General features: G+C 36.9%; 1 protein-coding gene across 5 annotated transcripts in view; it reads left to right on the forward strand.

Annotated features, from left to right (window-relative positions):
- Taf7 (TATA-box binding protein associated factor 7) overlaps window positions 1-16,088 on the forward strand; it is a 54,927-nt gene that overhangs the window by 10,389 nt on the left and 28,450 nt on the right. For all 5 annotated transcript variants that reach the window (XM_067118586.1, XM_067118585.1, XM_067118589.1 and 2 more), the window contains 6 exons: window positions 811-972; window positions 3,264-3,410; window positions 5,702-5,782; window positions 10,951-11,115; window positions 13,788-13,935; window positions 14,301-14,425. In XM_067118586.1, coding sequence (XP_066974687.1) covers window positions 883-972; window positions 3,264-3,410; window positions 5,702-5,782; window positions 10,951-11,115; window positions 13,788-13,935; window positions 14,301-14,425 — 756 coding nt within the window. In that variant the 5' untranslated portion in view covers window positions 811-882. The remainder of the gene's footprint in view (window positions 1-810; window positions 973-3,263; window positions 3,411-5,701; window positions 5,783-10,950; window positions 11,116-13,787; window positions 13,936-14,300; window positions 14,426-16,088) is intronic.

Consider the following 16,088-nt stretch of genomic DNA (forward strand, 5'->3'; position numbering starts at 1 on the left):
ATGATAGCATGGTCTAAGATGATTAGTCTCTTTCCTCATTTCCGTTCCATCTTTTGTGCCCCATGGAACTATAACCGTGCCCCTCTTGGTTTTTATTTTTTCTGCAAAGGTTAATTTTTTATCAACAGACGTGCACATCTGGAGTGCGTAAATAAGCCAGAGGATTAGCCAGAGTAATGATGATGTGTTGATATCATGTTGATATTCTATTCCTACTCCTGAAAATTTGTGAAGTACTTTTTAGATTGGCCAGGAATTTATTAATGCTGATGTAAATACACGAAGTTTATAGTCACCATCCTCCTCAGTTTTGTTAGTGGATTGTTTAATGAATATGTTAACCTGCATTAGAAATTTATGTTTCATATCCTACAGGCTACAGTATTGCCTTTCATATAGGTATTTTCATAATGTGGAGTAAACATTCATGCCATCAGTGTAAGTGAGAGAATTTCTTGGTACCCTCCCAGTAAATAACTCAGCAGTGCTTTGGTGGCCAACCATTTACATTTTGTTGGTACTCTGACTGTGCTTTTGAGCAGTGGGTATTACTCAAGTCTGACGTAAAGCAATGTTATGTATGCTAGTGAAATACTGAAATTACTTTTGAGGTTTGAAATTCGCATACATTATTGTAAAGCTTGTGCTGAGGGTTTGTTTTAAGATGTTTAAAGTAGTTGCATATTATTTGCTTTGATCCTTCAGTTCCTTCATTGAACTGTATGTACTTTGTTTCTTTCTTGTACAAAATGGACATAGGCTATATAAAATGTGTATTATATTAATTTTATTGCATTTTCTTTTTTACAGGGAAGAAGTGCATCCTTCTTCAACACTGATCATCAAGAGTTGGTTGTTCTTGGTTAAATAAGGAAATAAAAAATGAACAGAAATACGAAAGGGAGAGCATTGAGGCCTCCAGGCTCTCAAGGACCAGACCTGGAAAATCATTTCATTCTTCGATTACCTCACGTAAGAAATAAAATTTTGTTGCATTTTAGAATTTTACAATATTTGTATATGTAACTATGCATTTGTATTTCCTATTACATGTAAAGAACCAAAATTTCAAGGAACTATCATGCTGTTGAGGTACGTTATGTAAAAGAGATTAAGTAATTGTTATGGGTCAGTATCCAAAGGAGTAACTAACCAATGATTAGTCTCAAAGGAGATCTGTAAAAGCCTGCCAGAGATGATGACAGGCTTCCATCCTAAACTATTTGATCTGTTCTAGCTTATCTAGAATTATGACAAGAATACTTATGGGGGGAAATATCCGACCTGACTTAAAACTTTGCATCCTACATAACCACAAGGCTTTACTCCCCTAGGCTTTCCTTAGCCTTGCCTAAATGGTGATATCAGTAGTACATACATGGATACATCTAACCAAACCTAATCTAGGCCACAGTATCCTGTCTGACATGGTGGGCTAAATTCTCCCTTAACTTTGCTCTCATGTGGCAAATATCTCTCGTACAGTTTGGGAGGTCAAAATTATTGGTTTTGTTTTGATAAAGTATACAAACCTTTAATTTTTTATGAGTATTCTCTGGTGTGAAGACAGCAGCTGAACCTTGTAACAAGCTAATCACAGGTGGAAGCCTTAGGGTGAGTGAGGAAATATCACCTGTTGTTAATCCTCAGTTTTTCTTCATTCACATTCAGGAGAACATGTCACAACTTTAAATGGAGAGTACCACAACTCTTGGCTTTTTTTCAGTCCTTGTCAGGAGAACATGTTACTCTACTTTCGGTTATCTGAGTGCCATTTGCCACTTTGGCGATACTTTTTTGTTTTGTTTTATACGATTGTGTGTGAGTCCATTTTGGGTGAGAGAGTTGATTCAGTTTGTAGATGTCATCTTTTTCCTTTCCTCTTCAAGCTCACCTTTATCATTTTCCATCTTCTTGTCTTTGACATCTTGGTTTGTGGATGAATAAAGGCAATCCATGGAACTTCCCACTGTGACCACTTTTTGTTGAAGAGGGTTAACAAAGAGTGTTCCTTTTTGCAGGAGTGATTCTGTGGGGTGTGCTTGCAACTGTTTGTCTGATTGGACTTCATTTGAGATGGGATCTGGCCTGACCTGTAACCACTCAGCTTTCCTTCATTTGAGGTGGGATCTGGCCTGACCTGTAACCACTCAGCTTTCCTTTGTATTGGTTTGGATAGACTTGATTGGCTATCATCTAGCATGGTGCCCATCACTTGTGACTGCTCCCCCATGCATGGTAATCCTCATGTACCATCAATGATGCTGTTTATGACTGTCCACCTGTGCCTGACATTGACCCTGGTCCATCCATGTCATCCATCTTGCAGGCTGAAATTGCCACTGGTATACCCTGTCACAGGTTGTCGAGGGTCAGTTCACTGATACTGTATCCATAACAGTTCTGCTGCTGGTTTGCCAGTGGGAGGCAGGGAGGCTGTGCCTGTACTAGGTCATCCTCTGTCTTTTCAGAGTAGGGAACTTCCTGTCCAAACAGGAAACACTAACTCTGCTTAGGCTTGTTGTACATGGTAACCTTTCATTCAAAGAAGAGCTGATACCACAAAGGCAACTCCTTCTTTGCTCACTGCAGTAGTGTCTGAAGTATCATTGAACCCTAAGAAAGGAATCCCCTTCACTCCCCATAGGGGAGTTAGTGCTGTCAGTGCACCTCATGCGATGCACTGTAGGCATTACTTAAGGTTCTTTGCAGCACGCCTTCTGCCCGTAGCTGCAACCCCTTTTGTTCTTTTTACTGTACCTCCTTTCATATTCTCTTCCATCTTACTTTCTATCCTCTCCTAATAATTAATTCATAGTGCAACTGCGAGGTTTTCCTCCTGTTATATCTTTCAAGACTTTTACTGTCAGTTTCTGTTTCAGTGCTGAATGAACTCATAGGTCCCAGTGCTTGTCCTGTGGCCTAAATTCTATATTCAATTAAATTCAATTCAATTCAAGTGAGATGACCAAGAAAACTGTGGTGACAAGGCATTGAAGAAGACCTGGAATAGAAGGGAATTAAGACTGAAAGTGCACAATGCGGAAAATAATGGAGAGAATTCATATAATATCTTTTGAAGAAATTTTTAGAAGTTTATCCTATATAATCAAGAACACTTGAATAAGCAGATTAAATATGTGCTTTTCGTACACAATTGAGGACACATAAAATAGGTGGGTTTCAATTACTATTATAATGTTGTTGAACCATTTACTGTACATTATTATGGGAGTATTCAGATTTTTATTTTATTGTTTTAGGCTCAGTCAGAACTGCTGAGGGATACCATCCGACAAGGCCAGACAAATATCAAAGATCGACTTTCAATTCAGGTGGACTTTACCAATGATAAGGATGATATGCGAAATGGAATCATTACATTTGATACAATCATGTACAAAGCAAGAGTAAGTATAAAATGTTTATTGATTAAGAATTCTTACTTTACTATATTTTTATATGAATGCATGCTATTTTTTCATAAAGTTTTATTTTTTTTTTAGAAATCTGTAAATTCTTCTAATGTATATGATTTGTTATTCTTTGCAAATCCATGTCTTAAGTCTATCATAGAGGTGTGTGTTGTTCCCCAGAGGATAGGCTTTGTGGCCGATGGGTGTCCATGAAAGACTTGTTTTATCTTGCACAAATGTTTTTGGAGTAAAGTAGGCCTGTCTATTTCCATAATGTTGTGTACATTAAAAATTTTAGGTTACTTTGTTACCCATCCCATTCAGACTATGAAAATTCATATTTTCTTGAATGATTGGGAGTTTTAAAGGATTATTTATTAATTATGCAAGCACCTAGATGTTATTGAGTTGGCTTTGGATTTTATTAGGAGAGAGTTATCAGGATATCCTTTCTGAATCTCTCTAGGGTAGGTATCTTTTATTTTGAATGGGCCAGTTCTTATTGATTTCCAGTTTGTTGTTTTCCTTCTTACCAAAGACCTAATTGACTATATTTCCCTTTTGTATGGATAATTGTCACGGAAACCTCAGGTAGTTTTCCTCAGTTTCATGCTCTGCTTTCATGAGCTGAGTAGTATGCTGGATGGCACTGAACATATTTTGATTGTGACTGGTAATGTTTTGGTAAAGATGAATAAAACAGGTTTTTAAGGCATAACTGCTGATGCCTGCTATTCAACCTTTGGTTACTACCTCTTGACTGATATTGGTTTATAGAGACGTTAATGTTAATTTTTTCTTCTTAAGTATTAATTCTGAGAATCATTTCATTTGTAACTATATGACTTCGATGAATGTAAGTCAACATTTTTTATGCTTGGTGGACCTTATGGTAATCCATTTACTCTTACAGTATTTCATTATATTCGAGATATTATCTGCCGGAGAAGTGAGTTCAGGTGTATTCCTTGGAAGATTTTTCAGGAATTGCTTCTCCTGCAAGTAGCCTGTGTCACTTTGATATTAAAGCATTAAAGTTTGAGGAAACATGGAATTTTGTGTATGTGTATTTTTGCAGAGAAGCTTGTTTCTGTGGCATCTGTGTGCACATGATGAAATCTGGGGCCTGAGAAAGACTGGAAGCTTTTATTATACAGGGTCCCTTTCAAATGTTATGCCTTGGATTACAATTTAGTCCTATGAAGTTGTTGTGTTATTGCTGGAGATGTACATGTCTCTCTAGCCTTTGCTTTACATTTTACTTGTAAGGTTGCAGTATCTTCCTCTTACTTTCATCCTGTGTTTTACGTGTGATAACCTTTTTGTTTTATTGAGTGAATGTTAATATTGTATGTCATTCTTTAATTTTGTTAGGTTACTGGTTCATTAGTATACTGCTTTACCAGCCTACTGGGTCACTATTTAAATTCTTGGAGCTGACCTGATGTGAGATGCAACAACAAGAACAAGAAATATTCAAGTTGGAAAGGCGAGTGGGAAGAAAGCAAAGGGAATGGATGAAAAGTAGAAAATAATGTAGAAAGCATTGCATTTGTAGACTGAAGGTACACTGCAGAGAACTAATTTACTGTCTGCACACAGTAGACAGTATCCATCTCCTTGGGTTACTGCGTTCAGGAGTAGTACTCTACAAGATATATCCTGTACCACTAGACAGCACTTGCGGATATATGTGGATGGAAGGACTAACATGCTTGGTGGCCAAAGTACTCCAGTGCCCAATAAAAAAATAGTTTCTTACATTTCCTTTTATCTTCTTTTGCTTGTACTTGCTTGTGTGTGGTAGGATAAATGTGGATGTAATTGTAGGGTGTTTTCAAGAGGCTCCTTGTGCTTCAGAGCCAGGCCTTCAGAGACATTTTCATGTTGCACATACTGTAAGTCTGAAAGTGTTCTTTGTATGGACTACATGATGGTGATGGTGAACAAATTTGAAAAGTTTCTCTCTCAGGTTGATGTAAATTATGCTATTAAGGCTTAGGTCTGGTGAAGGTTGGCACCTTCTTATATGTGTTACTTCAAAGCAGAAGGATGCACGCCAGTTCTCAGGTTACATTTTGTGATAATGAGGGCTTCTTGCTATGTATTAAAGGATTGTGATGACTTTTTTAATGGTTGGAGATGTTAGATAGTTTTGATAATCATAAATATGTTTTATGAAAACCTAAAACTCTTGGGTACCTTATTTCTTATATGCTCATTTTATTGTCCTTGTGACTTATAAGATCTTTTCAAAATGTGTTTGAATTTTTTTAAAATTTCAGCTTGTTGATTTGCCAACCATCATGGAAACCTGGAAAGCCATTGATGGGAAAAGTTTCTACAAAACTGCAGATGTTTGTCAGGTAAGAATCGTGTTGAAGTCAAAATAATGTAAATTATCTGTTAGTTGCTTGGCTATACCACGATATCATAATTGGCTGCAAAACCTAGTCCAAATAAAATACTATTTTTAGCATTCGAAGTCATGCCACGTAAAATGTGAGTGCATGTTGTTAATGTGTCAGTACAGCCCTTAAATGTTGGGAAGTTATCGTGAATTATTACCATATGCATTACTATCAACTTTATTGCTAAAGATAACTTTTTAATTATATTCCACTTCTGATTATATCGTAATATAATCATTACGTTATATCCTAATGAGTGTGTGTTGCACTATAAACCTGCTACTTTAACATGACCTATTTCATTTGATGCATGAAATCTGTCACATCATCCCCTTGTAGAAGAATAAAAATGCTGATCAGGTGACTCAGATAGGCTTGCACATAAGCATATGGCTGCCTAGGTCCCCAGTGGTTAACTGAGAATTTGAAACCATTCAGAATTGGTGTATGGTAATTCCAATTTTTGTTAACTCGGTACCATCCCATTTATGATAAGAAGCCTCAGTTTTAGGAAGGAAATCCCAGTCGCACCAGTGTATCAGGGAAAAGGACTCGCTTTGTAGCCAGGACTGTCATAAGCACTCCTCACCATCCCTTGTTCCAGTGTCTGACTTTGTAGTGTTCAAAGCTTCTCCAGTTTTTTTTCCATCACTTCTCCATGTCTCTTCCAGTTCGCTAGTGTCACAGTTTTTACCCTTGTGCCAGTCTTATTCTTATACACTAATTTCTTTTTTCCCGATTCTTCCTTATTTTTGTTCTGATCTCTAACAGTCTTAACTGTTGAGTAATTGCTTTTACTCTGATTTCAATATTTTTTTATTGAGCATGGTAATTGTTTTATTTTAGAGGAATTTAAGTAATTGTTTTGTACTGATTTCTTAGTCTTAACTCATGTATGTTTTATGATTGGTGTCGCATGTGCTGTCTGTTAATAGTAAGTGGGAGTTGTGGGCTGCTGATGGTGTGTTCCACATTCTGGGCTTTTGTTTGCTGTTTTGACTTCCATTAGTCCATACCTACACACACATGTCAGTGGTTGCCTGGTCAGGCATGCAAAAAGTATATCTTAGTTTAACCAGACCACTGAGCTGATTAACAGCTCTCCTAGGGCTGGCCCGAAGGATTAGATTTATTTTTACGTGGCTAAGAACCAATTGGTTATCTAGCAACGGGACCTACAGCTTATTGTGGAATCCGAACCACATTATAGCGAGAAATGAATTTTTATCACCAGAAACAAATTCCTCTTGTTCTTCACTGGCCGGTCGGAGATTCGAACTCGCGACCAACAGAGTGGTAGCTGAGAACAGAACCCGCTCACCCGGTGAGGAACACGGTCAGGCATGCAGCTCCCTTATCCTGTGTATGCTATTTGTTGGGTCAACAGTTCTCTCCAAAGAAGACATATCCAGTGTGTGCCCTGTAGAGGGTAGTGCCATCAGTGCACCTCACACGGTGCACTGTAGGCATTACTTAAGGTTCGTTTTTAGCGTCCCATCGGCCCATATTTGTAACCCCTTTCATACCTTTCACTGTACCCCATTTCATATTCTTTCTTCCATCGTACTTTCCACCCTTTCCTAACAGTTGTTTCATAGTGCAACTGTGAGGTTCTCCTCCTGTTGCACCTTTAAAACCTTCTTTACTCTTAATTTCCCTATCAGTGTTCAATGACCTCATAGGTCCCAGCACAAGGCCTTTGGCCTAAACTTTATATTCCAATTATATATCCGGTGTGTAAGGAATGGACAGTAGATCAGTGGTCTCTTTTCATGTAGAAGTAGTAATTAAGAGTTCTACTTCAAGGGCATCATTGGATACATTGTTTGACTCCTCAGCATCCTTTAAGGACTGTCAGTCTTGGAACGTGTCCACTAGTACCAAACCACCTCCCTCAGTGAAGCTGTAGGGCCACACAAGGGAAAGGAGAGTGAGAAAGGCTATTTCCTTCCAAAAGATATCACCAGTCTTGAATATCTCATCATCAAAATGAATCCTCTCTCCAGTCCTCTTCTACTTGATATGTTGAGACATTGTTACAATTACTCCTTCAGGTGTGTTGGTCCGTAAATTTGCCATTACTAGTTCCTCTACTTCAGCTTCACCCTTTTGGCTGCCTTTTATCCAGATCAAGGGGCTTTTGGTCAACCCTCAGACCCAGCTTTTGTGGATCAACTGCAGCAGATGATTGTGTTCATGGTTCTGAGCCAGGTTTTGTTGGCATTCTTCTACTACCATCAGTATCTCATCACTCGTCTCTCCTCCTCTATTGCATCCTGCTCATGCAGCACCAAACTCCTCTTTCATGCAGCCACTCGGACTCTTTCCCATGACAGCAACTCCATTCGCCCTGTTAGGTAATACTATGATGACAGTGGTTCCTGCATCTTGTGCTCTGGTGTCTATGGAATTAACAGTGATTCTACAAGTAATATCACCTTTGAATGGATTAAATCTTGTACCTCCATCTAGAGCTGCTGTTGTCTCCATAGAAGTGCACCAAGCTTTTGAGGAATTTAAAACTAACTTTGCAGTATCATTCTTTGACTGACTGCTGTAGCAGGAAAATGAGCAGTGAACCAAATCACCGTCCACGTGCTGGTAGCAGACATTCAAGGTTAAGGGGTCACACAAGAGCAAGGGCAAGCAAAAGAGATTAAAATTAAAGCAAAGAAATCATTTTACTGACCACTGGAGTGCTTTTACTACCAAGCAAATGCTGTCCAGTGGTACAGGATATCCTTTTTAGTTTGGTATAAGCAACCATTTCAGCCCTAAATCTCTAGGTGGGAGAGAATGAGGAGGTGAAGTTTGTAGCCTCTGCTGATGTTTTTTCTGTTGCTGGGGCTTATCTCCAGAAATTTTGGAGGTCCTTGATAAGGCCTTAGCCTTTGTGAAGAGACTTCATAAGGTATTGGAATTGTCTTTATTATGTAGTGATAAGGTTCCCTCACTCTTGTCACAGCTGGTAGCTTTAGTCTGTGGCAAGAACACAAAACAGTGAGGCTTTGGACAGTGAGGTGAGATTGTGGTTATAAAAACATGCTGTGGTAGAAGTTTTGGAGGTTTTCCAGGCTTGTTCAGTTGCTCTTTTCTGATTTCCAAGGTAATGGGTGTGGCACCCATTTCACTGACTTTATCCTGCTGAACAAGTACCTCAGGCAGACCTTGTTCAGGATGGAAATGTTGGTTTGTAGACCACCTAAAAGCCTTTTTTTTTTCAAATACTGATCCATCTGCTCTCAAGGAAATCTCTTTGCTCCATATAGCGAGGGAAAATTTTCAATTTCATTAGTGCATTGTTGCTCTATATAGCCAGGGAAAATTTTCAATTTCATTAGTGCATTGTTTTAGACTAGCTCCTGCACCTTGAGTTTTTAATTTAGGTCCTCATTCCAAAACCAGCTGTAATACATGGAAACAGTTTAAAGTTTTGTCGATACCAAGACAAACTGGTTTGTGATAGTACAGTATCTGCACCATCAGAATTTCATCTGCATTTCTGTTATCATTTTCAGGGACATCCTTACTTGGGTCTTCAAACCAATAGGAATAAGTCAGATTTGGAATCAACTAGAGAGATACTGTATTTAGGGATGGTTGTGGCATGCGAGAAGCCTTGCCTTGCTGAACAAAAGATGAGTTAGTTAGTTATAAATGATTTGTTTAACCAGACCTCTGAAGTCTTTTAGGGTTCTTGAACAAATGATGAAATGTCAACACTAAAGCAGAAGTTTCATTTGAGTTTGGTTTCAGCTGGATCAAGGCTTGGTTTATACAACTTCAAATCATCAGAATCTAGTGAACAGCAGGAACCAGTCCAGACAACTTTCCAATTAACATTTCAGACAGTTTTCTGGAAGATTTTAAATGATGGCAGGACACTTGAATCTAAAGTATGGGTACCATTGGTTTCTCCTCTTCTGGATGCTCCTTTTTATGGATGCTGCAATTTGTGGGTGGAAAGCTCATCTGCAGATGAATTTGAACCTGAAGTAACAATAACTTGGTCTCTCCAAAACAAGTCTTATCATATCAAATATTTAGAACTAAAAGCTATATCAAATATACAGTGTAGAACTAAAAGCTGTATCAAGCCTTCACACCGTAGGTGACAGGAAAGGGGATGGGAATATTGTCAGACACAACAAGAGTGTTATATCTGGAGAATCAAGGAGGCACAGGATCAGAGACTGTTAATTGTGAGTTGCAATTTATGTATGGACAGAGGTCATTGAAGTGGAAATCATATTAAGATTCATCTTGGGAAAACACAAATCTCAGAGGTAGAGGGTTTGTAGCAAAAACAACTGAAACTATCTCCAGGACATCCATATTTCAACATTCAACCTGCACCAGGCAAAGTGGAATCAGTTTGTATTTGGTGTAATGAAAGGAATACTGATCCACAGAATGACACCATTCCCATTCCAGCAGAGTTCAAAGTTCTCGTATGTCTTAGGAGTTGCAAAAAGCTGTGGGTTTCAGCTGTTCAAAGGCATAGGTTCAATCCAAGGATTTGTTTCAGAGGCTTGATATTCATTGTTGAACATTCAAATGAAATGTATTTCACTGTGACATTTTGCAATTGTTGTATTCTGGGATTGGGTCATAAGGGTTATTCATCAAATACTAATGAGTCAAACAAGTGTGACTAGTTGCAAGATGACCTACATTTTATTCATCAGAGATTATAAATTGTAACTTGAAGAAAAGTGATAATCCAGTGAAGATTAGGTATTTCAAAATGATAACTGTAGCTTAACCAGAATAGTTAGAATCCGTCTGCCATGTATTTGCTTAGGCTTTTCAAAGTAGAATTTTACCATAAAACCATAAATAGGTTAGGCTATGGTAGCTGGTTTATAAACTATTGAATAATTAACATTAATATGGGTGTTACCTGTTGTCATTGCTAAAAGAGGATTTTTAATTTCATTAAAATTTTCATGTGTAGTAAAAGATATGGTAAGGAGATACATCTGGTGAACTGTACTTCCAGTTTTCAGTTTTTGCATTTACTGTGTCTTCTTTTATAAAATCAGGAGACTAAGGTATAACCTAAAATAGAGTTATCTGTTTTTGTTTAGTATTGTGACGTGAAATTTTTTTTTTCCTTTAAGATGCTAATGGTACGTGAAGAGGAAGATCCACCCGAAGAGGAAGATCCAAAGAAGAAGCGCCGTGATCCTCATAAGGTTGACAAAAAATACTTATGGCCTCATGGGTATACTCCACCTTTGAAAAATGTCCGGAAAAGACGATTTCGTAAAACTCTCAGAAAGAAGGCAAGTTAAATCTCTTCTGTGTACTGTTATTTATGTTTGTTGTAATTGCATAAGTACAGCAAAGCCTTTCTTCATTTTATGGCTGGGTTTCATCTCAACAGCCAGATGGCAAGTCTGTAATATGAAGGTATGTTATTTAAACGAAAAAACAGTACAGGCAGTCCCCGGTTATCGGCGGGGGTTCCGTTCTGAGGGTGTGATGATAACCAAAAATCGCCACTAACTGAAAATCAACGATTTTCGGGGGCTTATTGGCTCCGGAAAGTGCCGGTTTTCGGTTATCAGCGCCTCTGTTGGGTATATGTCGGCGCCAGTACCCAATCATCAGTGCCAGTTAGCGGAAATCAGCGATTTTCGGCGCTGAAAATTGCCAATTTTCGTAGCTATGCAAACGCCGTAAAACACGATCGCCGTTAACTGGCGACTGCCTGTACTGTATTGGATTATGAAGAGTGTAATGTTATGCTTTGATATAAGTTAATCTTTCAGCAACCTAGTGCTAACAGCAGAATCTGAAAGCAAGTTGGTGGATATGTTTATAAAGTGGAGTAGAGGACTGGACATCATCGCTAGGAAAGTAAAGCTTCTGGTGACTGGAAAAGAAGCAAAGCAAAAGAGTATTTTCAGGAAACTTTCCATTGGTTATGGGAGAAGGGTCAGGGTTAACTCTGTAGAGCATACCAAATGCACTACCAGAGGAAATAGGGAAGAGAAGGGAGTTCAGAACCTTGTTGTGATAGATGGACATTTCTTAGCAGAGGCAGAGCATTTCTATTAACTATTTAGAGACCAGTAAGAAAGAGAGTAGCTGCAGCATAGATGAAATGGGGAGAATAGCTAGGCTCTTGGCAAATAAAAAAGTTCCTTTGGACGATAGAGCAAAGACTTTAGAAGAGTATATAAGGCCTGTGCTATTTTATACAAGAGAATATAGGCTGTGAGGCTCTGACAAGGAAGATGGAGCTTTAGGGAAGGTGGAACAAAAGATTAAGATTGTATTATGCAAGAGAAATAGGTGGAGAGATGCAGTATCAAGAGTCTGGAAAAGAGACTGAGGTCTCCAAAATACATGTTTTGGACCTGTGATAACAATGGACAGTGAGTAGTTGGTCGGAAAAAATGTAGATATTGAAGCAGCAGGATGAATGGCAGTAGGCATGCCCAGGAAATCACAGATCAAGACCTAAACCTAATGGTAGTTTAGGCAGAAAAAGCACTGGACAGAAGAAGGGGAGAATTCATTTAATTTCTAACTCCATAACAGGAAAAGCTAACATAAAAATGTTTATTTTAATGTTCTTCTGCAGTGAGACTCAAGTTGTACTTAATAGTCATACTGTTTCATCCTGTGTATTATAGTATTACTTTTTTTTATCATAATTTCATTGCAGTTTCATGGCTGCAGGAGTATTGAATATTAAATAAACCTTACTTGTGAATAAGAGGGAAAGTAAATGTTGTAAAAACCTTTTTATTTATAAAATTTACTGCAATATCTTTTCCATACTAATTAAATGTATCATATGAGTCTTCTTTTTCATATTCAGTCACATTTATCTTGTTCATATTCAGTCACATTATCTATTTACAATTTTTTGTTCTAGCCTTATGCAAGCTGTATTACTATTACAGTTTTTGAGCTGGCTCTGGCTCAATGAATTGGATAACTGAGGACTAGATTGTCATTTCATGAAAACTGGCAGTGAATGCTTTTGTGGCATGTTCAAATCAGAGGCATTTTTTTCATCTACCATATATACTCATGTAATGTTTGACTCTGTGCAGTGTTTGATCCCCATTTTTTCCCCCCTCATGATTTTAGCCTATACCCCGTGTAATGTTTAAGTCAAGATTTTGGCAAATATTGTTCAGGCCAGATTAAGTTTATGTAGGCCTAGGCTATTTTTTGAATCAAAACAATATGATAGGTTATGCTAGCCTTAGACCTAGTTAGCCTAAAATTCTCTCATTTCAAAGTTAAGTTAGCTCAGGATTATAAATTTGTAAGTGTATAAAATATATAACATATTGGTACAGTGTATGCTAACCTGCAGATCATCAATATTACTGATAATTAAAATAAAGAAAAGAGAAAAATCTGTGTGGTTTATTACAACATCGTACACTTATGTTTGCATTTTTCACAGCTACCAAAAGCTCTTGCCCAATAATGAAACTAGCAAAGATTGAAGTTAAACATTAACTGTTGTGCAGCTTGACAAATTTTATTACTGAAAGTCAGATTTACGGAATTACTTGATCAAAATAATGTAATAATGAAGAGTTCCAAGAAAAGTAAAACTACAACTGTAATAACATTTCTTTATTTTATAAGGACCAAACTAGTCTTTGCTTGATTTCTGCTGGGAGACAATCATAAGCTACCGAATCTAGCCCTAGGCTAGTCCCAGAATTTTATGGTTTCAAGTGTATAGCACATTTAATGTTCAGGCCCTGATTTTTAGGATTAAAAATAGGTCTCCAAAAATTGAAGATCCCACAAGTATATATATATATATATATATATAGTAATAGTTGCATGAAAAAGTATTTTGTTTATGCCCCATAGTTTTATCATTTATCCTTCTGATTCAGATAATAATTTGTTATACTCTTCTGCAATACATTATCTGCAAGTACTTCATTTTACCTTTTTGCTTACTTTACTTCAGAATCTTGACTTACCGGAGATTGAAAAAGAGGTCAAGCGTTTGTTGAGAACTGACAATGAAGCCAGTACTATACGATGGGAGGTTGTGAGAGAAGAAGATGAAAAGAAAAATAATCCAGATACTAATATGTCATCTTCTAATCTTGATGGTAAGTCATTGATTGTCATTGGTTTAAAGAATGGTGCAGTATTCACCATATACTGTATTTTGCTTATGCTTTTCTTTTTATATTATTTAACTTCTCTCACTAGAACTGATTATGTTCTCATAAGTCATATCATAGCTGGTACATATTTACGTAAGTAAATATTTCTATAATTTAGGGATGGCATGAGATTGGGAGTTTATCCATGTAGAGGATATTATGGAAAGGCAGTATGTAATTTCAGCATTATCATAGCATTTTCATTTTAGTTCTGTGATAGCAATTTGCACTTATGTGTAAACATTAATCCAATGTTGACATTTTGTAAAGTAATTTAACAAATTCACATTCTCAAAAACTTTTTTCAGAGCAACTGTTTGGAGAAGTATTAAGTTCATCTGATGATGAAGTAGGGGCAACTATTAACATTATAGATGAAGACGAAGATTCACGTCTTTCTGTCGATGACAGCCGTTTCTCAGAATCTTATTTGGTAAGTAGCTTTACCCTTTGTAAGTGAATGAGATCTTTTATGGAACTGTAATAACATTGATTGAGGAAATTTCAACTTTTTAAAAACAATTCCCGATAAGATAATCATTATTTTATAAATGTGTCAAGCCTATCATAAGCCTGAAATTAGTTTGTTAGTCATCTGATTGTTTGTTGGTTAGAGAATTTTGGATGTCTGGCTTCCAGTCAGAAAGTAAAAAAACCTTTTGTATTTCTTGAGTATTGATCATGGTGGCTGGATACTTGGGATATTCTTGTGAAACCATTGCCAATAGACCAAATTCAGCTCTAAAAAAAAAAAAGAGTACTTAAGGGGAGCGTTTGACGAAAAAATCGAAGAATCCAAATTTTTCCTGATATTTCACATACAGACTCTTACACCTCTTGACTACATTCTCAGAAAATTTTATTAAAAAAATCTCAATAGTTTTGGAGTTATAAGCCAAAACTGTAACCCTACTATCACTGAGAAAATTACATTTTTCGTATAATGTAATGATAGCTTCAGTATATCGGTAGTAATTTCAATTTAGCTATCAAAGAAGAATATCTAAATGCGGTATATGGCAACTATATCCTACGCAAGTGCGTAGAGGCTCTGTTGGGTGAAGGAGTGTACCCACTTGGGCAATCGGTGGCAGCTCAGCTCTCGACGAAGTAAGACGTCGCGCTGCCCAACATCGCCTGTGTTTTGACACACTTTTCATTCAGCATACTTATATTACTTTGCAAGTAATTTTTTTGTATTTCTCTTGGCTTTGCAATACTTCTTTGTTCAGAAGAAACCATGCCAAGACCAAGAAAATTTAAACAACATCTACATTCCATAAGAGAAAGGAAGAAACAACATCATGAAGAGGGAGGCATCCAAGAGAGAGGAAAGAGGGGGACCAGGAGCCTAAATATATGAAATATAATTCCATATACATAAAATAATAATCACAGATAACACCAATATGATATAACATATCAAATTTGTCATAAAAACCTCAAAGTGTGAGACAACAAGCAAATAAATGGACAGACAAGCAAAAAATGTCATCATAAAACTTTGGAGGCTGATATCTCAAAACTAAAGTTATTGACCTTCAAATGGAAACTCAGATGTAATGAATTCACCTATCTCAATGAAACAAAAAGCAAGTGAAAGCTAAATAAATTGTCTACAAAACTATAGAGAGTTTTTTTTTTATTTTGTCCCAAAAAATATTTTTGGGATTTATTTTTCCATGAAATCGATCCAAGATTTTTCAAAAATCGAAAAATATTTGTTAAAAAGAAAATGTAAAAAACACTATTACTTTATTCTATTCTGTAATACCTGTCTACCACGTAAATTTCAGCTCTTAGGTTGCAATAGTTATTGCTGAATTTTTTTTTTAAAGAATTGGGGGCGGGGGGGAGCTGGACATAAACTAACCAATGCCCAAAATTTCAAACTGATTCATGCAAAAAACCAGAGTTATTAATAAAAAACGATTTTTTTAAACGCTCCCCTTAACTCTTGTTTCACAAACCTATTTACTTTTCCTTCTGCACACATAACTGCTAATTGAATTGGGAATGAATAACAATAGGAAAAGTTTTCTCAGTTTGTGTTAGTGTTTATAGGTACAAAAATACTTTTTATGTCTTTCATCTTG

Source organism: Macrobrachium rosenbergii, chromosome 16, assembly GCF_040412425.1.
Source record: "Macrobrachium rosenbergii isolate ZJJX-2024 chromosome 16, ASM4041242v1, whole genome shotgun sequence".
NCBI classification, from domain to species: Eukaryota; Metazoa; Arthropoda; class Malacostraca; order Decapoda; family Palaemonidae; genus Macrobrachium; species Macrobrachium rosenbergii.